The 25,356-nt window shown below is 44.0% G+C and overlaps 2 protein-coding genes across 3 annotated transcripts in view; one reads left to right on the top strand and one right to left on the bottom strand.

Moving 5' to 3' along the window:
• Window positions 1-783: 783 nt before the first annotated feature.
• On the top strand, window positions 784-6,609 carry IAH1 (isoamyl acetate hydrolyzing esterase 1 (putative)). The gene is made up of 6 exons (XM_062488491.1): window positions 784-923; window positions 2,196-2,248; window positions 2,690-2,838; window positions 3,666-3,827; window positions 5,552-5,670; window positions 6,273-6,609. The coding sequence occupies exons 1-6, from the start codon at window positions 843-845 to the stop codon at window positions 6,438-6,440; spliced, it is 732 nt and encodes a 243-aa protein (XP_062344475.1). The 5' UTR covers window positions 784-842; the 3' UTR covers window positions 6,441-6,609.
• Window positions 6,610-8,008: 1,399 nt separating this feature from the next.
• Window positions 8,009-25,356, bottom strand: part of ADAM17 (ADAM metallopeptidase domain 17) — a 36,332-nt gene continuing 18,984 nt past the window's right edge. Inside the window, exons 6-19 of one of the 2 annotated variants that reach the window (XM_062489703.1) lie at window positions 25,123-25,253; window positions 23,363-23,452; window positions 22,155-22,268; window positions 21,467-21,611; window positions 20,798-20,886; window positions 18,761-18,913; window positions 17,752-17,951; window positions 16,623-16,726; window positions 15,825-15,959; window positions 14,777-14,907; window positions 13,717-13,795; window positions 12,489-12,577; window positions 11,786-11,842; window positions 8,009-10,228 (exon numbers count right to left, since the gene is read on the bottom strand). In XM_062489703.1, the coding sequence (XP_062345687.1) occupies window positions 9,878-10,228; window positions 11,786-11,842; window positions 12,489-12,577; window positions 13,717-13,795; window positions 14,777-14,907; window positions 15,825-15,959; window positions 16,623-16,726; window positions 17,752-17,951; window positions 18,761-18,913; window positions 20,798-20,886; window positions 21,467-21,611; window positions 22,155-22,268; window positions 23,363-23,452; window positions 25,123-25,253 (1,868 nt within the window). In that variant the 3' untranslated portion in view covers window positions 8,009-9,877. The remainder of the gene's footprint in view (window positions 10,229-11,785; window positions 11,843-12,488; window positions 12,578-13,716; window positions 13,796-14,776; window positions 14,908-15,824; window positions 15,960-16,622; window positions 16,727-17,751; window positions 17,952-18,760; window positions 18,914-20,797; window positions 20,887-21,466; window positions 21,612-22,154; window positions 22,269-23,362; window positions 23,453-25,122; window positions 25,254-25,356) is intronic. The other variant, XM_062489704.1, reaches the window with a different exon arrangement.

The following is a 25,356-nucleotide window of genomic DNA, read 5'->3' as shown; positions in this document are numbered from 1 at the left end:
ACACAATTGAAAATGGAGAATCCCAGTTTGCATGGTTGGGGTTGCTTGGAGCTTTAAAACTCTGCATGCTGGCATGCCATTAACTGGGCTAGAGGAACAGGAACACCACCACCTGCAAGAGAAGTGGGTGCTTATGACCTGTGACAGCCTTGGTGACCACCCCGGCCTGGGAAAAGGGACACGGATTATCAGACACTTCAGGACACAGAGCAGAATTACAAACACAGTGTGATTGATGCTCTGAGGTAGCTGTGGTTGTTGCCAAACAATGTCACGCTGAAAAATGTCCGCAGAACCCGAGTTTTCCACAGAAGAACTGTCTTGTACACGCTTCTTTCCTCCTTTTGTCAGCTGATTAAAACGGCACCCGATGATTGTAGTAGTAGTAGGAGGAGGAGGAGAATTAGTGTATGAGCAGTATTAGTAAAATTAGCGACACTTTCCTCCCCAAATTGTGCCGTTAGCAAGCTAAACACTATGAAATCTTTTAAATTAGGTAATTGCATTTTCTTAAGCAGGAAGTGGCGCTTTGAAACATAAAACCCCTAAAGTTGCGCGCATTCTGTTGAAAGCCCTTCCAGCCAGCGCGGGGGCTCTGTGAGGGCTGTGCAGGGCTCTGTGAGGGCTCAGTGAAGGCTGATGTGAGAGGTGGGTCCCCGGCTGCCCCGGGCGCGCCCTCCCCGCGCGCCTGCGCCTTTTAAAGAGGAGATACAAGAGGGGCTGGAACCGGAACGCGGTTTGTAAACGCGGCCTTCCCGCCGTCCGCCCCGTTTGCCGCTGCAGAGGAAGCGGCGAGGCCGCCTCCTGCCGCCGCCGCTCCTGGAGGGTGTCCGGCCGCGGCCATGGCGCTCGGGGAGGCGGGAGCCCGCGGGCGGCTCCTGCGCTGGCCTCGCGTGCTCCTCTTCGGAGACTCCATCACTGAGGTAGCGCCCGCCCGGCCCCGCAATCCCCGTAGGGAGCTCCTTGGGCGGCCCGGCTCCTCGGACCGGGCCCGGCGGCACGCAGGCATCGGCCTGAGCTCCGGTGCGAGCGACGAGAAAGGGACGAGCGCGGCGGCCGCCGCGGGAGCGCGCTCGTGGCCCCGGGCAGGCCCCGCCGTGAGGCCGTGCCGGGGCCTTCGCGCCCGGCGGGCGTCTGCGATCTGGAGCCGTTCCACAGAAATTCTTGAGCTCGCTATGTTAGAGGCGCGAAGGTGAAGGTGTAGTTTGGGATGTTCCGGTGCCAGGGGCATTTTCCAAGCCGTGCTGTTTGCCGGGACCTCGCGCTGCGACCCGGTGCGTCCCAGCTGCCCGTGTCCTGCTCGCCCAGCCCGCGGGCAGGTTCTCCATTGCAGGGAATGGACCGCGGCCCGCTGAACTCGCTGAGGCCGCACCAGCTTTTTAGCGTTGTTGTTGGGTCCCTGTTGGTCCTTTCTTTGTGTTGTGTGGTGGGTCACGGAGCTGCTCTGGTGAAAAAGTAACTAATCAGAGACCAAGTTTATCTTTAGTGGGAGATAGGTTTCTAAGCCATCTCACTATGCAGAATTGGAGAAGGAATGATGGTGCAGCAGTGAGAATAAGGAGAAGGAGTTAGTTTTCTGCTTCTGGAAGAGGTTGTTAGTTCTTAACTGTTCCTGTTAAGAACAGGAGGGAAAATACTGATCCTCTATTTAAGGAAATTAAAAATAAATGAACACAGGTATCAAGTTAGACTAAACAGCTTAAATCATCCTTCTGGTACATTTCATTTAATATTTCAGATAGTACTGTATGAGTAAACTACTGTTCATCAACTGAACCTCTAAAACCATCCTAACTCCATTAAACTGAACTGCATGAAGAGAGAGGATTTTTGAGAGGTGCTCTCCAGAATGAGAGGATATTAGAATTAAAGTAGAAAAATACTACAAACAGATATAGCAAGCCCTCACCTGCCAAAATGAAACTACAGTCCAGCAGCAGTCAGTTTGAATTTTGAAGGGCCCAGGGGGTCCATCCCTGCCAGGTACCAGCCCTGCATTGCTTCAAATGCCAGTGGTGTGTCTGGGTTGAACCAGGACTGTTTGACCTCAGAGGGGCAGGGAGGGAGAAAACGCTGCAGCAGCAGTGCCAGAGCCATGCACAAAAGCTTTTGAGGTGGGAAGGTGCCAGTGGTGAGGCTGAGCTCTGAGGAATAAGTTCTTCCAGTGAGGATCTCACCATTTTCCTTGTTTTCAGTACTCCTTCCAGGAAAACGGCTGGGGGGCATACCTTGCTGAGAGACTGGTCAGGTAAGAGCTTAAATTTCAAAAGTAATTTCTAGCCTGCAGAAGCTCATGCAGCTTTTCTAAATGAAAAGCAACAGTGGTTAATGTTTAATACATGTTTATTTATTGACATTTATTTATTTAGTGAAGTGGAACTGCCTTCTGGGCAGCATGCCCAGGGCTGGTAGAAATACTTGTTGGGTGTTTCCATTCAAAGCTTGAGTGGAAATTAAAGATTTCTTAGTGATTGTCAGGACTGTTGTTCTGGTTCCACGGTGAAAGTAACAGGTAAATACTGTATGTGCAGCCTGTGTGAGCACTTTCAAAGCATGATCCCATTGAAAACTCATGTGACATCTCATGTGAGAGGGATGGAGGCAGATGGCCTGACAGAATGGTTCAAAGCTTCCCAAGATTTGGTGGACAGAGGAGAGATGTTCTTTTTGATATGTGTCTCCATTTCAGAAAATGTGATGTTTTGAACCGTGGGATCTCGGGGTACAACACCAGATGGGCTAAATTGATTCTTCCAAGACTGATCCCTGAAAGTACCAGTGCTGACAGTATTGTTGCAGTTACCATTTTCTTTGGAGCTAATGACAGTGCTCTGAAAGGTACGGTAGCTTGTTTTCTGTCTTTTTATTTCTATGACCTGTTCTCTTAAGATGATTTTACAGTTTAGCAGAATAGGCAGAAAGTTTCAGAATAGCCTTTTCCTGCTACTTCTCAGGAAGTGATTACTCTCTTTTTATTTATACAGAGGTTTGTTTTCAGTCATTTCATTTGTATTTGAGCCATGTCGTGCCTTCCATTTCTCTCCCTATCACCAAGTTTCACTACTAGGAAAATAAATTTCATGGCACTCAACACTTGGTAGCAGTTGCCTAAAATTTGAGTTGGGCATCTAGGTGTTTTTTCTGTCTTTAAAGGACAATGATGACTTCTTGGCAGATGGGCTAAGGAAAGGTAGCATTTGGGTTCTCTTTCAGATAAGCATAGCAGGATGCAGAGTCTAATCAAAATGATAACATCAGTGCATGAAGGACTGACTGCATGTCCATGGGACTTTCCAAAATTTTCCCTGCATCCAAGAATATTGGAAATCTTGGGTTTTGGTTCAGGCGAGGTTTGAGGTGATTATGTGATGCTAAGATATGAAGTTGTAAAAAAAAAGCATCTTAAAAAAACCCAACTGTTGGGGGTTTTATTCACCCCTATGCCTTATTTGCTTTAGTTGGAAATGCTGTCTTTAAACTCTTGACTTGTCTGCTTTGGTGTAGAGGAACAGAATTGTTCTACCACACCTCCTGAGTCTGTGGTTGAGGGGAACTGCATACTGGAAGTGAGTGTCCGTGGCCATACTGTGTAAAAGTCCTGTTATGCTGTGTAAGATGCCTGCAGGGAGCTCAGCCCCACTGATAATGTTCTCCACCCCTCACAGAGCTGAACCCCAAGCAACACGTTCCTTTGGAGGAATACACCGCCAACCTGAAAAACATGGTGCAGTACCTGAAGTCAGTAGACATTACTGCAGACAGAATTATTTTGATAACACCACCACCTCTGCAGGAGTCAGCTTGGGAGAAGGCATGTCTTGCCAAAGGTAAAGGAATGATGAGGATGGGTGGAATTTCTGCATTTTACCACTGGAGTGTGACAGATCCCAGGTGGTCAGGTGATTTCCTTCATGTGTATGCCATGTGGCAGTCATGTTCTCTGACTTGTTGGAAAAGGACTGCTGTTTTGCTAAACAACTTCTGGGTAAGCTCATGGAGTAACTACTAAGTAATTACAAACATCCTTTCCAAAGCGTTGATTGATGTGTTAATGCACAGAGCTGACAGAAATGGCTGCCCTCTAAGAACATGGCGTTTGTCAGCATGTCCTAGGCAGATTCCATCGTGTCCCAGCAGCTTCCAGAATAATGCAAATAATGGAGGAAATGTTGGCATTGTGGGCCTTAGAAAATTTTTTACTAAGTACAGCAGATTTCTGTTTGGATAAGCAGTAATAACCCAGCCAGGTTTATTTTAAAGTTAAAAAAAAACCCCAGAGAATATCATATTCTAAGGATGCTAATAAAAGTGCCTGAAAAAAAAAGGTAGTTAAATGATTTTCCATTATGTTGTTTAAGCTAACTCTAGAGACATAATAGCATCACTTACTTTGTGTTACTGAGCTGGTGGAAACTGCCATAATTCCACTGACTCCAGCAGTGGCAGTTTATACCTCCTGACGGCATTTTCTCTTTTCTGTCAGGACACCTTGTCCAGTTCTTAGACAGTTATAAAAAAATTTTTAGTTGGGTAAATACAAAGCTGTGTACCTCTGTGGCACAGTTTTCTATGATTTAGGTGGTGTTGCATATCCTGAGTCATGTTTTCAATCAAAGTAGTAAAACTTTGAAGATAACCTTAGGTTAAAACTGCATTAAATCAGATAACATTATTGTATGATGCTGCATTAGAAGGCTTTGATGTGATATCATGCGAGCACACTCCAAATGCTGCTTATCTGGCTCCCAGCTGTCAAGGAGTAATTGTAATGTCAATCCATTTTCCTCTTAAAACTGAAAACTTTTGTTTTCATGGAGGAGGGATGGAGGAAACTTGAATTTACAGCATTGAATCTGCCAGCATCTGTCTAAAAGAGAGTACTGTCTAGGAATGAAACAAAAGACAGGGTGATCTCAGACCATGGACCACAAATAAAGGATTGTGGGCACAAAAAGCAGCAATATCAGAGCATCTGCCCTCTAGTATCAAGGAGAAAGCTATTTCTAGTTTTGTCAGATAGATGTCAGAGTAAAGGAGAGATGGGAAGCAGGAGGATGCTAATGTTCACAGAAGCATTCATCCAGGTGCAAAAAGTAGCAAGAGGGCTACTGCAAGGAGCAGTTGCATGTGGAATGGGACAAAAAGCAGAAGGAAACTTATAAATAGATTTCCATTTACTTAACTCTGTTTTACCTGCCTTAGCAGGTGGATGAAGAGTTTTAAATCTAAGTACTGCTTTCACCTGAAGCTTGCCAGAAGGTGAAATCTGTGAGCAGAGTTACACTGTCTGCTTGCTGGCTGTTTCTTTCTCTCAACCTGATGCATTTCTTCAAAAGAGATATTTTCAAGTGACTCAGGACTAAAGGGTGCCCTGAAAAAGACCACACAAGCTGTAACTTCCAGCCCCTTAGACTGCTGTGCTTTGGATTTAGTCTGTGCTTGGTTATGTGTGCTGGTTTAACACCTGCTAACGCGGTGTGTGCCACAGAAGACTGAAATCATGCTGCATCAGTGGCAGTTGCTGGAAGTTGTCTTTGTTTCTGCTTGGCAGGTGACAAACTGAACCGCTGCAATGCCACCACGGGGCAGTACGCCCAGGCCTGTGTCCAGGTGGCCAGGGAATGCAGCACAGACGTGCTCGACCTCTGGACCCTGATGCAGAAGAATCAGGTACAACGAAATCAGAAATATTTGAAACTGTCACAAATCGTGACATGTATCGTCAAATCGTCATTTAGCATAGAGGAACTGAAATAATACAAATATCACTGAAATTATACAAAATACATCCAAATTACACTGAGTACATGATATCTAAATAGCCTTTTCCTTGGACTTAAGTCATGGAGTAGTTTAGGTTGGAAGAGGCCTCTGGAGGTTTCTTGTCCAGCCCAGTGTGCCATGTAAGGATTTCAGAGTCAGATTTGTCTGCACAAGGGTGTTGCTGATGCTTCTGACCAAATACCCAAAACCCATCCATGGGAGACTGCAGACTTTTCCAGTGAGCAGGTAACTCTAGTTTGGACCCTGAACTTTTTCTCTCCCCCGCCCTCGCCGATGCAGTAGATTGTTGACTTCTGATTGTACTACTTAATCCCGTGATCTTTTACTAATGAATAGCAGTGATTTTTGCCATCAGAACATTCTCTTAATGTGTTAACATAAACAGTGAAAAACAAAAACAGTTTACCAGCTGGCTTTGAAGAATTACTTAAGATCATCTCTTTGCACCTAGCAAATACACTAATATATGGTTTTAACCTCCCTTATAGGATTTCTCTTCCTATTTGTCTGATGGCCTTCATTTATCAGCAAAAGGCAATAGCTTTCTAGCAGCTCAGCTTTGGTCACGCCTGGAAAACAAACTGTCTGCTCTTCCTGCACTGCTTCCTTATTGGCGTGATGTGGACCACACGAACCCTGAGGCCAGTCTTCTGTGACATCCCTGCAGGGAACAGCTGGGGCAGCCACACCAGACAGAGCCAGCCCATTATCCAGCAACGTACTGCAAACTGTATGCTCAGGGAACACAGCACTGGGGAGTCCCCAGCAATGCTCTTCTCTGTCTTCTTCTCTTGGGTCTGTGGGAAAATAAAGGTGAGACCACTCGGGGTGTGTCCTGGGGTGGTTTTTCTTGTTGCTGTTGCTGGGATAGCTGGGGGAATGAGTAGCTCTCTCCTTGAAGGACTCAGAGAAAAATGAGTCTCAGCTGGTCTGTGGCCAAGGGATAGAGGCTGCCCTGAGCAGTTCTGGCCTTGCTGAGCTTTGAGGACTGCATTATGATTAATATCATCTTACTTGCTTTAAACACAGCAGAGCTCATAAGAGGCAGTAGTGTGGAGTTTGTCAAGAGCCATTAGTGTCAGTCTAAGTTAATTTATTTGGATGTAATACAGCAGGAACAGCAGTTCCCCAAGTTTTACTTTGGCTTTGGTAGTGATAGGGAGTAGTTTAGAGAAGCGCTTTTAAAATGTAATTTACTCTGGCATCAGCTTCTTTAAACCCAGCTCTTCTGTATAGGCACAGTTTTCAGACCAGTGCATGTTTTCGGGCAGTTTCAAACTGGTGATATACAGGCTTGGAGAAACTATTAGACAAGGTCTGCATCTCTGCTGACAAAGCTGCACTGTATGTCATTTGCCATCAAGGTAAGAAGACCTTTCAAGTGAGTTGTTAAAATAATTTTACAACTCACATAATGTGCAAGTACTGCAGACTATGCTGGTTTTGTCCAAGGGAACACAAACTACAAAACTGCCTTTACAAACAAAAAAAACATTACGTGCAACCCAGATGAAATTCAACCAGTATGGGAAAAACAGTGGTTTGGGAAATGAATGTCTAGCAAGCCAGACAGTAAAAATGAAGATACAACTAACCATGCATAAAAATCAAATAGCATATCATTGCATTTATAACCCCTCCATAATTCTGGGCTGTATGAACAGTTATGTTGACATGGAACAGGTGTGCTTGTTATGTAGGGGGAGAGAGAGTAATGAGATGTTCTCATGCAGTCCTGCATTGTTAGTGCTATTAGACTGCCTTTGCTTCATTAAATAATTAACACAAGCTGGCCAAGACCTGTCATCTACTATGCAACAGTGCATAAACTGGAGCATAAGTATTTTTCATGTGCCTGGAGCCAGAGCAGAAGCAAGTTTGATATATAAATATTTATGAGTATTAACCTGGACTATGCTGTTTGTAATGAATGCTTACCGTGAAGACTGACTGAACAGCAAATGGGGCTCCCAGTGGGAAGCTGTGGATCTTCCTGCCTTAGATGTTAGCAACAAACCATGCAAGTACTGCTTTCAGTTTCTGGAATACAGCTCAGACAGGGGGATGGACTCAGTGATTGCCAAGGCCTGTTCCAAATCTCCATTTTCATGGTCCCAAGCACCTGCCACTGCATGGTTTTCACGTGGGATGTAAAGACCTTTGTGCTGAGAACATGTGCTCACAAATTTGGTACCTGAACATGCATTTGAGTACACCCCCCCATCCCTAGGCATTTAGTGTCACCATCTGAACTATGATAATCTGCAGGACACGTGGCAAGAGCCAGCAGGAAGCAAGCAGCCCTCATGGTGCAGCTCTGCACCATCAATAGTCCAGCTCTGGCCTCTGCAGCATCCAAACTCAGAAAGGAGCAGTCAGAAATCCTGACTCCTGCCTGGCTACATGCCAGACTTTTAACCCAGGCTTTGACAGCCTTTAGAAAAGGACTGCACAGAAACAGCTCTTGTTTAATTGATTTTTTTAATATAAAAAGCTTTTTTTTTTTTTTTCTTTTTGGGCATTAAATTAACTCCTCATACATGTACTTTGCACTGAATCAGAAAACCCGAACAAAACACAAACAACCCCAAACAAAGTTCAAAACCAGCATATAAAACATAATAGCTAGTCAAATAGGACTACCATAAGGCACACATTCAAGTACTAGTGTAACAAGTATCCTTGGGTGTGGAGGAGAGGGAGCACAGGTTCGGTTCCTTTCCCTCACATTGAACAACACAGGCTGGCTGAAGCTCTGCTTCCCTATGGCTGAGTCCAGGCATGTAACAGTTAAATGGTTCTGCCCCTGGCCACGTTCTGTCAGTTTTATCAATAGATTACTGTGGGAGAAAACAGCTGCAGAAAGAAGGTGCTGCTGTACTACCAGGACAGCTGCTCTGTGACTCCACTGCTACTAAGCTAAAACAATGCTCTTCTGCCAGTCCCAGCTCACCTAACAGATCTCCAGGTATACAGAAGACACCATCCAATTACCAGCTTTTAACATCGTGTTTTACTATCTGTGTGAGAAACTGTATTCACAAAATCTCCTCCTTACACTCACCCTGCAAGTTTTAACAAAGGTTTATTTCTTTACTATATTCACAAGTGTTTTAAAACAAATGCCTCCCCTGTAATGGAGTGATTTTTTTTTCCCCTGTCATTCATGCAGTAGGAGCTTCCAAAAGGCCACAGAGACCACAGAAAACTGAGCTCAGCAATTTGAATATTACCTATTTTAAAGTAACATTTGGAGAAACATTTCTGCACCAAAACTGCTGTAAACAGCAATTTAAAATGTCATCTGCATAAATGATTTCTTCCTTTACACTTCTTTCTCCAACCAGACACCTGCAACACAAACCTCAGTGCAGAGTGGGAAGCTCCCAACAAAAGCTGCCAAGACAAGACAGCCTCAGCACTGAGGCAGAAGAGTTTCATACCAGAGGAGCATTTCTCATGCACCTGATACAGTGTAACAGCCTCTGTGATTCTTTTATTCATACAGAAGCTGGGCATCCCAAGTTTCTTTACTCTGATTATACATTTCACTCAACACTGTGAGACTTTGTTTTTATCTGTTTCATTACTCTCTGCTCTCAAGGCATTTGCTTAGGCTTTTGGTTACATGTACCTTAAATTGCTAAATTACCTAGTCTATTACGGGACATACTGCAGTGTTCATTTTGGTTTTAAAAGCCCCTTAATTTTGTCTATCAGTGCTGTCAGACTACAAAATATTAAATTATAAAAAAAAAAAGGCTGATATACACAATCCAGTATCCATCAGGATATTTGGTTTTGCACCACAGGTTGAAGGAAATGTTAAAGGTCAAGGAAATAGAAAAACAAATCCAAAAAGCTTCAAAAACAAGCCAGTTCTAGTTTGGATTTTCCTTTTAAAAAGATATAATGCTCATAAATGTAGTTTAAGGAAGGTCATACACATGACCAGCATCTGCAGTAGGTCACTTCCTTATTCTCCCACTCCCTCACAAAAATATATATACATACATTTATATTTATAGAAATGAAATGGTTTCAGATCCCTATTTTGCCAACACAAGTCACACATTTAGAAGGCAGCAGGACATCAGCACTCTGTTTCTTTGCTGTCCACACGGTTCTGGCGCTGTAGTTTGAAGGATGAAGCTTTCTCACTCCTAATGACGGGATGATCTGTCAAGTCCTCGAAAGATTTTGCGGCCGAGCTGCTGTTTGGGAAAGGGTCCTTCTCAAAGGCGTCCTCGTCGATGTGCGAGTCGGTGCTCGGGTCCTCCTGGATGGTGTCCATCCTTTGGTGGTCCTGCTTGGGGGGCGCGGGCGCGGCGGGCGCGGCCGTCAGGGGCTGCAGCGGCTGGTGCCGGCTCGCGCTCTGCGCCGCGGGGAACGGCTTGACGATGCGAACGGAGGCGGAGTCCAGGCTGCTGAGCATCTCCACGTTCTGCAAGACACAAGTGGCCACGTCACCGGCAAAAGTAACCAGCATCTAGTCCTGGGTTTGTTTTTTGCACCATTTTTCAAAGGGAGGAGGAGCAGCTGCACTCCTGTTAGAACAGAAAGGCCGTTCTGTCTATGCTTCTTCCTCTGCATAAACCACCACAGGTGACAGCCTCACTGGGAAGAGCTGATAACTCAGCCCTTCCTTCCTGGGGCCCAAACTGCTTTGGTAAAGCCTCAGACTGGAAATGCAGGGTCAAGCCACATGACACAGAGCTCAGTGCAGGGAAATAGTCCAAGGTACAGCTTATTCCAGTCCTCCAGCTCGGAGAGTTCGTGTACAAGAAGCTGCACTGAAAATAGGGTCAAAGAGTGCAGGGACGAGTGTCATCACAACCAAATTCTGCAAACCAGATTAAATTCAAGTCCATTGATGTCTGCTTCTGTTTCAAAAAAATACTTGGTTTGGAAAATATCCAGAGATCTCTAGGCATTAAAAAATCCCCAAGGACCTCAGCAAATGCTAATATTGGGAAGGATGAGATGTTTACCTGCTACCATTTCCCAACTGCTTCATCCCCAGCAGATTCAAAAGACACAAAACCAGTCTGTTAAACTTGCTGGTGCAAGGAGACCATTGGTTGTATCTGTGCTCTCTCTCCTGGCTCTGGGATTTTTTCATTTGAATGCAGGTAAGAAGTAGTAAAATAACTTTTCTCGTGGCACGGCTATGGGGCACTCAAACTAAGATCACCCTCAGTTCTACCCACAGTAGATGACAATCTGCCTCAGTGATCTCTGACTTCAGTATGCTTCCTCCAATGGCTGTACAAGGAAGAACTCTGCAAGGCTTCTTCCCCCCTCCCCTTACAGAACAACATTTCCTTAACTGAGTATTTCAGTTCTTAATAGGAACTGGATTGTCAAAGCACAGGAAAGTATACCCAAAACTCTTATGTCACAATGTGCCCTGTGCTGGACTGCAACTAAAATTTATCTTGGCACGTTTTTGCTCTTCTCCTCTCCCAGCTCAGTATCTGAAAGGTGAGAAGTGCTGCTGATGGGCCTCTTGAGCAACTGGAAGGCTGTAGCACATCTGGCTGCTAGATGCCAACTCCTGCAAACAGCCATTCTGCAGCCAAGACACTGCATTTTGCAGAGATTTTTTCAGTGGCTCCACTTGCCTGGGAACAAGCAGCCTGTGGCTGGTGCTGCCGGGTGTGCTGTGCCAAGGGGATGCTGGACACGGGTGAGGCCATGCTCTGCAGAGCAGAGTGGCTTCCTGCCCCCTCTGCTGCACCAGAGGTACTCTACCAACAAGGCTCAGCTCTTACAGGAAGGAAGAATCAGACCCTGCCATACTGCAGTGCTTGGTAAGAGTGAACAGAGGTTTTTTCAGAAACCAGCTTCCTCTCACGTGGATTAACCCCTCTGCAGCATGGGGCTCTGGGGCTCTCTGTTACTACTCTTTTGGTAAATATTCTGCAGACACCTGAGGTTCAGGTTTATCCAATACACATGGAACAGCGTTCTGCCAATTCAGACTTAGACAACAACTTACACTGGGGCAAAACAGGGACTTTGTGTTCTCCTCATACTGCTTGTCCAGTTTCTTGTCCTATTGAAAAAAGCACAACAAAGTAAGAAAGTTAATTTCCCTATGGCAAAGTTCCCTTTTCCCTGCAAGGACACAGTACTTTGTGGGGCTCTTTTCCCTTCCTCTACTTCCCATGCCTTCCCATTCACCCCAGGAGTGCTTATGGGCACAGCACCCCTTTGCTCTAAGCCTACACTGCTGTCAGCAGCACACCACATGTCCACACTCCCAGTGGCCATGAGCTCGCTGACTCCGTTTACCCATCCACCCAAGATCAACTAAGATCACTTCCCACTCTGGGTCTCCTTTCAAAATGTGGGTGTTATTTCTTCACAGGGCTCTAGAAGACTTTGTTTTTAATAATAAAAATGCCAAAATTATACTTGGGTAGAATTCAGAAGGCAGAGAAAGAAAATCTGCCTGGGAAAGACTGGGAAAGGCTCCAGGGAATAGTCATGGGAGCACTGGGTCTGCCAGGGCCTGGCAGAATTTAGCAAGAATTTTGCCTACTGAAGGAGCAGTAAGCCTTACATATGCTGGATTTCCCCCCAGGGTTTGCTAAAAGCTTCCCATCATTTTCTCCCACAGCCATCTGCTATTTCACATATGAAGGGTGTTCTCACAGCAAAATCCAACAGAGCAGTCATCTCAAAGACAGCTTACTCACCACACAGTGCACAAGGATGCTGAGAGGAATCCAAAACAGTAAGGAAAAGACAAGCACTGAGCCCACAATATTATCCGCTAGGAACTTCCCTGTGAAACCAGTTCAAATCTGTCAGTTACCTACCAAATACTGTTTCATTTCACACACACATCCATGCCCCCCTTCTGCAGCCACTGCTCCGGCAAATGAAGCCTCAGAATTGCTCAGAGAAGCACAGCCTGCCTGCTTTGAAGTAGAAATTTTAGAACATTGTATCCAGTATATTAACAAAAACAGGTTTTTCTCTGTTCTTTGAAGAGAAATGCTGTGAGGCTGTAATACTGAATTTGGGTTATTTTGGAACAGCCTATACTGAGCCAGCCAAGCTGCCCCTCTCACTTATGCACTGTGAGTCCGTTACCAAATTCTGATATAACAGTCCTGTGATCTCTACCTGTCTCCACAAACAAAATATTTGAATGTCAAAGATTCAAAAACTGCCTCTATCCAAACAGGCTAAATAGCTTCATCAGTTACCTAAGAAACTTTTTTTTGTGCCTGACACTTGAGATTGAAAGCTGCAGCTCAGATAATTGCACTATGCAGGCAGAGTGAGCACACACAGTCAGGGCTCATGACACAGCACCAGCTTAACCACGGGTTTTGTCTGGTGCCAGTAACAGAGCGAGACACTGGGGGTGACACCTGGGCTGAGGTGACACCTGCTTGGGTTGCACAGTTGGGATCAGAACCAAGGAGGCCCACTCAGTCACAGGGAGCGACTCAGCACAAGCACAGCATGAGGTGCGTGACCTCCGGTTTTCTGAAATTACAGAGAAAGGAAGTGTTCCCCTCCCGGTCTGTTGACATTTAAATCCCACTGAGAGGCCCACTTTATACCCTGCTGAATCTAGCTGACTTCTAAAGACTGACTGCTGTATCTTTTTCTCTAATTGACCTAGTTCTTAGTATTCAGACAAGAAGCTATCGTCCCTTTCACAAGCTTGGAAGATGCCTAGAAAAAAAATGGAGTACAAAAATGCAAAACAGTCTCCCATCCTTTCAGCTTTAAAAGGTAAGATAAGTAGTGTCAAACTTCAGGCAAAAATATACTTTGATATATCACAAGCACAACTACTAGCTGCCTTGCACGTGGGGGAATAAATCCAAGCAGCTATCTCCCCACAAGGCTTTAGAGGTTCACGTCATGAACTCACAAGTCCCCAAAGGATATGGTTATGAGTCTTACCAAAAGTATTGATGCTGAGTTGGTCTATGAAATCCCAAAATCGTTCAATCACATCCTGTACTTGCTTCTCACATTTGCCCTGCAAAAGTAACATAATAATCTTATGCTACCCAAGTATTAAGCACTGCCTTCTTGGAGAGGGAGGTACAATGACAGTGATGAAATGAGAACTACAGACACAGCATGACTTCTTACATTCTGAATACAGAATTACACTCATGCCCAACAGCAGCAGTCCATTTTTAATGCCTTTATTTTTATCAAGTCAGTTTCAACTCAGTTGTGATCTGAATCAGATCAAGTTTTATTGTTTGAAATGTACAAAATCCACTCCATCTTGGCCCTTGTTAGGGGACATAAAACAGATGTTTCTGGAGAGATTTAAACACTGGAAGTCTCAGTTCCCATTATCCACAAAGAAGGCTTCAACTCCCAGCAGCCCAAGGTTACTGACAAACTCACTCCCAGATTTGGCTGTGTTAGTTTAACACAGTAGAACCTTGGTTTTCCAGTTCTGCCAGCAGAAGGACTGGGGCATGCTCTCCCAAATCCACTTCTGCTGACACCCAGTTTAGCTGCAACCACTGGGGTCTGCATGGGTCCATGCAGCTGTACCATGGAAAAGGCCACTGAGTGCCAGCAACCCACCAGTCTCCCTGCCACAGGCTCACTGCCCCTTTCAGATACTGCTAGCTGGATTTTCATGTGACTGCTCCCTGACCTGCATTATTGGAATAAAAATTAATTGGGCTAACGGGAACAACTGGAAAGGCAAGTGCTGTAAACCCAACTGAGCCCACAGCAGTACTCAGTCCCCTCCTTTGTGCAGGGTGCCAGCTGGCTGAGCTGTGAGGAACAGCAGAGAGGTAATGAGCAGCTCCAGAAGTCAACAGCTTCCCCTTGCACGGGTCTCTGCAGAACTCCAACACCCACAGCCTCCAACACCCTTTAATATTTACCCTGTGGAGAGGTATTTAAAACCCATTACCCTGCACAAACTTTGGCTTCTCTTCCCCAGCACAGTCCTCCTTCCCAGCAGAGCAGAGCTGGGCACACTTACATTTGTGTCACAGAACCCCACAGTGCATGGCTTCCCCTTGCGCAGGAACAGGAACTGGTCGTTGGCATCCACGTACGGCGTGCACCTGTCCTGCTCGTCCCGGCAGCACACCTTGCAGGAATTATCTGTTTCTGGAATAAAGCAGCAAACTCATTCCTTCCAAGCACAAAGAGTCACCTGCAACCCACAACCCCACGTGTCTCCTGGCTGAGCACAGTCCTGACCAGCTTCCCCACAGAGAAAGCAGAACCAAGCTCCCAGTTTCAGGCAAGCTGACAATCAAGCCTAAAACTCAACTGCATGCCCTGTGCAACATAGTAAGGGGTTCAGTGGGACCAAGCTCTCCAAGCTGATACCCCAACACTGCACAAATCAACAGGCCAAGGAAGAGGTTCCAAGCACATCCAAAAAGACAAATTTAGTATTTCTTGGGCTCTGAGTCCTCTAGGCACCTGTCTCCTCGGCTATGCCCTCCATCTCAAACAGTGGGGCTCACAGCAGTTCCTTGTGTTGCCCCTGTGAAGTTTTCATCCTACTCCCAGCTGCTTTCCCACATTTAGGGGATAATATAGACAGCAAAGAAGTGGGAAAAGTCACCGACAGAACTATACGGCAGGCAGGTTAGCAGGGGAATGAAGCTGGGGATTCTATATTCTCAAAGTACTCCAATATCTTTGAAATCTTTCTTTAACCCCTGGCCAGAGGCCATTAGATCCGGAGGTTGGTTGGAACCTCCTGACAATCCCTTCTTGTCCACCTGTGGTAGAGCTGGAAGGTAGAAGTGTGTCCTCTCCTTTAGCTGAAGTGTCAGACCCTAAGTCTCATCTTAATTATGCTCAACCCAAACTACCAGAAGACAGGAGGACATTCCCATTCCCTTTTTAAACAGAGAACAGCTGACAAAACCCAACAGTTTAAACTCTTCCAGAAACCACAAACTCAGCCCTCCAACAGGCCAGCCCACAGTGTAGCTGGCACTCTCCAAGGAGGAGAGTTGAAATACAAATTTCAGTCCCAGTCCTGTTTCAGCCCAGTCTGTGTCACCCACCATTGCAAGCACAGGATCGCAGGTTCTTCTCCCTCTCACAGAAAGGGACGCACTCCCCATCCTTGCACTTCCCCATGTCTACACACACTGTGTCATCCGGAGCATTCCCTGGAGGGGGACACTCGCTGCTGTTCCCTGCAGATGGAAGTCAGCAGAGTGGGAGGACTGTTAGAGCAAAGAGCAGAGAACCTAAGTGTGCAGAAGAAAGAAGGAAAACAATGGTAATACAGACGTATCCCAGGAAAACCCCAATAGCTTGGCTTCCAACTGCAGACTGCCTACAAGCTGCTCTGAGAGGCAGCAGAAACGCTGGAGGCTTTCAACAGCTCGGGCATTGTGACACTGGCAACCAAGCAGCAGGTGTAGACCCTGGAGCCCCCTCTGGCAAAGCACACCCTGACTTGACTCCCTGCCTCCAAGAAAGACTATGAAGAGGAAAAAAACAAGTGGGGAACTGAAGCAGAGTTGCAGTAATTCTCCCTTTCTATGGCAAAATTCATTCTTGTCCCCTCACAGTGACACACTCTATTTGCCTTTTTTTTTTCCTTTTAAGGGAAAGAAACAAATAAAAAAAAATTAAAATCAACCCCTTTTTGTGTTCCTCTGTGAAATAAATCATAAAGTGACTCTTGAACTACAATGAAACTCATCATAGGAGCATATTGTGATGCTTAATTGGTCTCCAAAATTACATGTACCGGATGACTAAAGGGCACTAGACTGAAAGTGGATTGAACAGGACACTGAGCCTGAAGCACTTGGCTAGCTGACATACAGGGGGACAGAACCACATCCTACCAGTGCAAAAAGACTCTCCTTTACAAGTGGCATTTATGGCTTCCTGACATTTCTTCTGTGCACTTTCAAACTGGCAGCCTTTACAGCAAGGACTGTTCCGGTCACTGGGGAAAGATCAAAATGAAAGTAATAAATATTAACCGACTTAAAAAAAAAAAGTTAAAGTGTGACAAAGATAGAGAAAAAAGATGTTTAGGAAATAAAAAACTACTCCTTGGAGACTGACTCATTGATTCAACCCTTGTCCTCTCTGCCCCATCCCACAACCACCTTTCCACTCACTCTTCATGTACTGAAAGTCAAATCACACAAAGTGGAATATACTGAGAGACAGCAGAGGGAACCTTGTGTTCAATTCAAGGCACTTGGATCATCCTCTTGTAACCTTCTGTGCAACTTAGGACAGCATCTTTCTCCCTTTGCTTCCCCAAACATTTCTACCCCTCCTGTTTGTCCTGAAGGTTTCCTACTTTGTATTCTGCATGGTCTTTACTTTCATTGTTCTCACCGAACACAAGAAGGCCTTTATTAAAAAAACACTCATTAAAATTATTGGATTTTCTTGCTAAACAACAGGAATTACACAAGCTCTCTAATGTCATGTGGTATAGAGCTGAACTATTAAAAAAAAAAAAAAGATTGGACACTGCATTGCAACAAGGCTGTGAACACCCCAAAAAGTAACAACAGAAAGAGGAGTCATTTAGTGTAGTTACTGTGTTGTCTGTTCAAACACATTTTGCAGCAGTCTTGAATTACCAGTATGTACCAGTGTAAAAAGCTACTTTCCAATACAAACAAAACTTGTATTTGGAAAGTGTGTACAGGAAATTTCTAATGCTTTTTGATTACCTAAGTTTGCCTAATAATAATGGTAGCAATAACAATGACAACACAATAATAATTCTCAGGCCTGTGGCTTTTGACACTTCTCAGGAAAAAAGAATGCTATAAAAATTAATGTATGCACACAGAAGCCTTTCATGAAATCTTTCACTGTTGTGAGCTCACACATTCAGCCTTAAAGCCAGGAAAGAGGCCTGTGACACTGCAGGTGGCTTTAGGAGTTTTCAGCCCAGCCCAACGTTTTATCCTGTGTAAAGAGAAGCTGCAGCTAATTTCCCCTTACCTGCACTTGGCACCATCTTTCAGTTTACAGTCTGCAGAGCAGCAGGGATCAGCCAGTTGGTACAAGAGGCCAGGATCACATTCCTCCCCTTCATCCACTCTGGAGTTCCCACACACTTTGTTGTTGCGCTCTTTGAAGCACTCCTGGGCCTTGACCTCTATGGTTCTATGGATGGACTTTTTGCTGCAGCTTGAGAACATCTAGACAGTCACAAGGGAAAAAAGCAGCACTGAGTGTACTTTTCTGTCAACCACTGCCATTTAAGACAGCCACAGTTTCCCTATGCCTCTGAGCTCTGGCATCCCAGAAAACAGTTATTCCCTCTATACTGTCAGTTTGATACTCTGGAAAGATTCTAAGATGGGAAAATAATAGTTGGGTCAGTGACAGACACTGCTACACACCACAGGGACTCCCCCACACAGTCTGGCTCAGAGACAACTCCAGCTCTCCCACAGCTCCAGCAGCCCCAGGACAGGATGTGAAGCTGCAGCAAGAGGCACAGACTGCACTGCCTCTGGGCAAAGGGGCTGGGCACAGCCACAGGTCACACCAGACTACAGGCCAACCATCCCTGCTAATCCGGGTTTCTCATCTGTAGAACAGGCACAATGCCAACGCCACACTGCCAGGGCAAGCTTTCACCAGAGCTGTGGCACCTGGCAGCCCCCTCCAACAGCAGCTGTGGACCACACCAATGCTGCGTGGTACTGAAGGTCCTGGATTTGAATCTTGCTGGGACTTGCTTGTAGAACATATGGCCACAGCTAATTACAAACAGCTAATTAAAATGCACCTTGACAGGCTATGAACTCCAGTGAAACCCAGATTCCAAAGATGAGCTTATCTTGCAGAGAACCCAACTGCATGCAAATGTTTTCTTGTGGCTAATCCATTACATTCTGGTGGTTTCAAACTACAGGAATCATTAACTAAATAGATTTGCCATGCAAAGGGTCACTAATCATAGCAGAAATTTTTGTGTTGATGCAAAACTGAACAACCATACCTTGTTGTTTTCATGATCCCCACTGACAGCAATAGGATACATGACATATTTCCCACCCTGGTCTTCAGTGGGGGCACACTCTGGCAGACTGTCAGGATCATGCTCTGCTCCAAAGTTATGTCCAAGTTCATGTGTTGTAACCAGGTCAGCCTCCTTTTTTGAACACAAAATTAAAATGATGAAAAAAATTAGTCTGAGTGGTTATGGACAAAAGACCCCAGCTACTTCTAGGCCACCAGCAATACCAAGATACACCAACATGGTAGGGAATTTCCTATGAACATTTTTCTGGTTTTAGAAATGGAGAAATGAAGGTAAATAAAACAGTGGTCCTTTTCAAAGTCAAGTTCAAAGACTAGATTTAATAATGAAATCACTGTTAAAGGCAAAATGCTGTCCTAGAATACCAATTCAAACTTGTTTTCAAGGCAATGAAGATGCTTAAATATGAAAATTTGCTTCTATGTAGCTGGAAGGCATAAAAGGTTAAAACAAAACCCAATCCAAACAAACACCCGTTACTACGATTAGTCAATCTCTTGTTTAACATATCTTGCCATTAGAATTATTTCTTCTGAACGGACAATGACATTAGGAGTGCTGAATAAACTCTGCTACTGCATGATTTCTAGGAAAGACACCTACAATTGTGGCCCAACAGGGATGGATTTCCAACATCATTTAGCAAGACACGTTTGTATCTGTGCTGAGGATCCCAAACCGGCTCTGCTTGCTGCGCACCTCCCACGGCACCTTCCCCAGCAGATGGTGTCAAGCTCACAAGGTGACAACCACAAATTAAACTCACACAGAAATTAAGATAACCACAAGGAGACCGGGCATTTCTGGAGAGGAACTGTCTCTGCAGCTGCTGTGTGGGCATGGGAAGGACCAAACGCTGCCATGAGCTGTCCTGGTCTGCCTCTAAGCATGGCTAATGTGGGAACCAGAGACAGGAGAGCTGCCCGGGCATCCCTCCTGTGCTTCACGGTGTTTCATTTGGAGAAGAGTTTTAAGAAGGTTGTTGTATTTTTTCTTCAACCAAAGTAGACACCATGCAGCACTTCCCCTGTGAAACCAATGTGAAGCATTGTACCAGGCTCTAAGTCTGCCACTGGGAAGACAGAAAACTCAACTTCCTTTGTAATCTAAGGCAGAACTCCAGTCTGGAGATTGAACAAATGCAAATAGCATGGCAACAGCTATTGCTAGAGCTCTCTGTCAACATCCCTCTAACACAAAGCTTTACTGTCTTTTTTCCCTATCTTCTTGACAGTTTCTGTGCCAAGTTTTAGCCCACACATCAATTATAAATTCCTATTATAATCACACAACAGAAAAGCACAGCTGAAAAGCACAGCTGAGAAGCCAGCAGAAGTCAGCAAAAGTGAAATATGCCCAACTTCAAAGATTTAACAGAGGCAGACATAGGCACTGCTCTAGTGTCTTCACAAGTGAGACAAGGCTCATATTTAGGCCTTTGTGCATTTACTATCTCATAAAGTATGGAAAAAAATCCAGGAAGCATCAATTTACATTAAGCTTAGTATTAGCATTAATAAGCCCTGTCTACTATACTGTTCTCTGCTCTAGTTACTCAGGACACACAAAAATCAGATGGAGGAATTTCATTAAAAAGCACAAACTAAACCTCCTACTTTGTCTGCTTGTTCTGTTTGAGGGTTTGTTTTGTTAAGAGTTTTGTTGTTTGTTTGAGGATTTTTTTGTTAAAACAAAATACATTTAAATTCATCTTCAGACATCAAAAACCTGTTTATATCTAGGAAACTACAGTTCCTATGAGACACTAGCTGTTTCTGTTCCTGTTTCACAGTGAATTCAATTTTCAGTTCCACTCAGTCCCAACTCCCTTTCCCAGCTACAACAAAAAAGATGATTTTTGTTTTATCATCTATATCCTTGGTCCGCAGAGATCACACTCAAATGGAAAGCCAGCAGCTCTTTTCTGAGAGCACAGAAGCTTGTCACAATCCCATGGCACACATCACCAGCAAAAGTATGAGGAGGATACTCTGCCTTTGTGAGGATGGTCTTCCCATAGTTCTTGGTGCTGGTCAAGCCACTGTTCAGATAGATATCCTTCTTCGCAATTTGACTGTAATAAGCTGAAAGAGTGAGAAATAAATTAAAATTGATAAATATTTTTCTTGTGTTTCAGGGTACTTTTGGGAAGGGAGGGATACTTGTCTGGGGAAATGAACAGCTTTACAGCTTTATTGTTCTCACAGGCTCACTAGTGAGACCCTGCCCCTTGCCAGTTTTTGGAGCTAGAAATCTTTCCAGCACAGCTCCAACAGCTCATGTATTTCAGTAAAGGCAAAACCAACAGAAACTTCCAAGACAACAGCATCTGCCATCTCAGAACCACTGCAGGATGTGTCCACACAAAGCAGCCCTCAGAACAGGGTTTTTTCTATACAGCCTGTTCACACCAGATAGCTTAGTGACTTTGTTTAGTGACTTTTATCCTTCCTGCTTTTTTCAGCTCCAGGAAAAAAAAAAAAGAATAAAAAAAAAAAAGGCCATCCCTTTTATATAAAAAAACAGATACTAGAGTCTATGCAAATATGCAAATAATACAACATACTTCATGAAAGTTAGAGAAAGAAATTAAACATGAATAACAAGCCACAACTTATCTTTCAACCCACAACTGGGATAGACAAAAAAACCCAGAAGCCTTGCCTTTAGGACAAATGCCACCATGGCTGTTAGGTCTGGGAGAGCCAACGTAAGCTAGTCCAAGTGTCCCCATGTCAAAATCTTGATACGTGAAGAGATGAGCAAGGCACACATGAGCTGCTTTCTCTGCAATATCAAAGCTAAATTGCTTAAAAAAAAAAAGTCAATTATCTGTTAGCTTACAGTGCATGTTAGAAGTCTAGATAATAGATAAAACATAGAGAATAACATTTATTTAATGTGCCAGACAAGTACCTCCTGGATCTGGTTAAGTCAGAAAACAGCAGCTGTTTAGCTGTCCTACAGAGCTGCAGGAAATTAAACCAATGCCCAAGTACACTGTACACACTCATTAACATAACTAGTCTATTCCTTTTCCCTTTTCACAGAGAGGAAAAAGCCAAGTACAATAACTTGATGAAGGTCAAAAGGCAGCCACTCTCAGGGCCAGACATATCAGGACTGCCTTTCTGACTCAGACCACATTAATAAGACTAATTGATGTCTGCTCTGTAATTATGCAAGGGAACCCTTCACCACAGGCTACAGGGCATAGCAGCTGGTTTGACTTTGTGTGACAACTACGTGTCATGCAGAGGGAGCAGAGGACTTTCACTCGTTACTAAACAGCAGCCACACAAACCAGCAATTCTCTGTTAAGGGGCATGGTTTTTCAAGGGTTACAACCTACCTCTAGCAGCATTTTCACATCCCAGGCATCTTTCTTATCATCTGGGTAACTTCTTGCCATATTATAATGCTTCTCTCCAGGTTTTACAGGATTTGGCTCATTGTGGATGATAATCTACATGTCAAAAAGGGCAACAATAGTGAAAAGGAATTTTGGTCAATTTTACAGCTACAAAAAAGGTTTCAATGTAATTTAAAATGTCTCAGCAGATCTGTAAGGAGAAAAAATTCAGACTCAGCATGATTCTAATATTAACTTTCCAGTCTCTGCTAGTTAAATACACCAAGTAAATCATAAGTAACTACATTGTAAGTAACCCTTTTACAGGATAACATCAGAAGTTTTTACAGTAAAATTCTGCTTTGAGATGCATTTTACTTTTAGAAAAACCCAAAAACAAATACAACCAGTAGAAATAACCCCAAATCATTTCAGATTAGCTAACCAAAATGTATGTTAGAAGATTGCTACTTTCCCACTAATTCAGAATTAGTTAATCATATTCTCTACCTCCTCTCTGCCCAAGTAATGCTCCTTCTTTATGCCTGCAGATTTTTTCCCAGCAAAGGGGCAGCTGTCTTGTACCAGTAGTCTCCATGTCCCACAGTCACAGCTCTTGCAGTATGCTGAGCTGATGGGAGTCCTCCTGTTTGTAATGCTGTTATCCAGATTTCTGTGCACTAACTTTGAGACACCATCACAAAATTGAAGGCACTACACTCCCTGTGTCCATACACAGGCCTCTACACTAGCACGATGTCTAAGGGCATCATTCAAGCTCTTCAGGCAAGATAGTGTGTTTTCACCTGTGTTTGAGGCCCACTCAAGCTTTGTAAGGCAAGCACTAGTGACAGAAATATGAAATACATGCACGAGTATGTCTGAATGAAACAAAATTTGCTCATTCAGGCAAAAAAAGCACTTTTGAATTAGGAATAAATAGGGAAAGGTTCTCCCTGAAAATTCACATCTGAAACACTGCAAGAAACTGAAACTGGGCATCGTGTCAGATCATTAACCCTGGCAAGTTGCTACTTCAGAGTGCTCTTGGCTAGAGTTAATAATGTAGGATTTTATTATTTTAGGATTTTTTAGGATAAAAAGGATTTTTCATTATAAAGCTCTAACCCAGACAAAATAATCAGAAACACTGCTGTCTAAACCATGTTCCTTTAACTTGGGAGCCCTCTGTAGAGTTCAGTGAATACCTGCTCTATCTGTATGCCGTACCCATTGAAGGTTCCATCGTCCCAGGAAGTGTTTCGGTAGATGTCATCTACTCTGTCTATCAATTCAATCTGTGTGGAAGAGAAAAACAAGTTACCCAGGTGAGCTTTCAAGGAGCAAAAGACATTCAGAGGAACTGAAACACACTTATCTAGAAACAGTTACTTGAATTAAAACTGAACCTCGTGTAAGGTAACAAGATAAACTCCCTGGATCCAAGAACTGTTGGTTTTGGATCAGTATTATCCAATATACTGGAAAATTTTCCATCATAAAAAAGAAGCACAAACTTTTCCATTTATCACTTTTGTTTGTATAGTGGAAGAGCAATAATATTAAGAACAAGACATTTTGGGGAACACTTTGTTCAAACACTAATTTTCCAGATTTCTTTAAGGGGAAGGGCAGAGGAGGGAGCTGTTTTTACTGATTTGTTTTAGCATTGTGCTTAATTAGTTTAACTGACCCTCCAGGCTTGCTTCCCTCATTCAGCCAAAAACCTATTATTTAACTCATTATGGTTCAAACACAAGGTTTCAGAAAGTCTCTTGTCAGTGCTCACAATGAATGCCTCCCTTTTCAAGCTGTTCTCTTAAAAAAGCACCTTCTACTAAATATAAACCACCAAACTCGCTGAGGAGAAGTGACATTCAGAACCACTGCTTTAGCATAAAACATATGCTTTTATGCCAATCACCGTGTTGTTGACAGTACCCATCTACCTAGGAAACACAAAAGGGTCAGCCTCAGCATCTGTAAAAGCACCTCTGCAAACATACCAAATGAAGCCCCCTCTCCTGGAGAATTTCTGGGGACAGAAAGGTCAAAAAGCCAGTGAAAGTGGAACAGAGTGATTAGTATTTCAAAGAGTAAAGCTCAGAAAGAGACTTTTGACAAACAACAGGCTTCCAAATCTGTTTTCATTTGTTTTGTCTCCAGTCCCCAAACCCCCATTCTCTCCCTTTGCGCTGAAAGGCTGCGGGTAGGCCTTGTCCTAGTTCACAAAAAGCTGCCAGAAAGACAACCCCAGTGTTTCAGTTGGGTCACTCAGTAGTTATTGCAAAAGATGGAGCCCTGTTTCCCTGAGGATGGCTGAACACCTGCCTGCTGATGGGAAGCAGTGAATTAATTCCCTTGTTTTGCTTTGCTGCTGTGAATAGCTTTTTCTATTAAATTGTTTCTATCTCAACCTACACGTTATCTCACCTTTACCCTTCTGATTCTCTCCCCACTCCATCTGGGAGGAGAGAACAAGTGGCTGCCTGAGGCTGAATTGCCTGCTGGTGTTAATCCACAACACCAATGTACAACCAAACAAGTTGTTTACTGGGCCTGCTTCTAATTTATTGCTCTGGACAGAGAATCCTGAAAGAATTTGGAAAAGAAGATCTATATGAGTTGCTTTAACCTCTCATTAAACATGCTAGAACTTTAAAGATGCTCAGATCATTTCCAGTGGATTTCAAAATCCAGGAGACTCTAGAGCTCTAACAAAAGAGAAGTTCCTGGGCAGAAAATGGCACAGCCAACAAAAGTATATGAAAGGAAGGAATTTGCTTTTAAGTGAAATTTGAAGACGACTGAACTTAGCTTCACTGTATTTTTAAAGCATGATTTAGCACTTTCCTAGGTAAAAGCTGTGTGTACGAAAGTTGTATAAGCTGTATGTTGTTTTAACTACTGCATCAGTGTGTTTTCCTGCATCTATTCTAGCATATTTTAACAGGGCACATTTACTTACCAAATAGTTTATAGTGGTGCTCTCTTCCCCACGGCCCATGTACTTGAAGAAACGATGGTCTGCCACTACCAACATCTTGCACGTGTTTTTGGAGTTCTCTGGAATGGCTCTTTTCTTTCGATGGGTGCTTTCTAAAGTAAATATTTCAAGTAAACACTCAATAGTACCACCACTGCTGAGTCTATTGTCCTTATTTAAGACCTGAATGTGAGTGTGGGTAGGCTCCTGGGAGGA

This window comes from Cinclus cinclus, chromosome 3, assembly GCF_963662255.1.
Source record: "Cinclus cinclus chromosome 3, bCinCin1.1, whole genome shotgun sequence".
Taxonomy (NCBI): Eukaryota; Metazoa; Chordata; class Aves; order Passeriformes; family Cinclidae; genus Cinclus; species Cinclus cinclus.
This window is presented reverse-complemented; position numbering and strand designations above follow the sequence as displayed.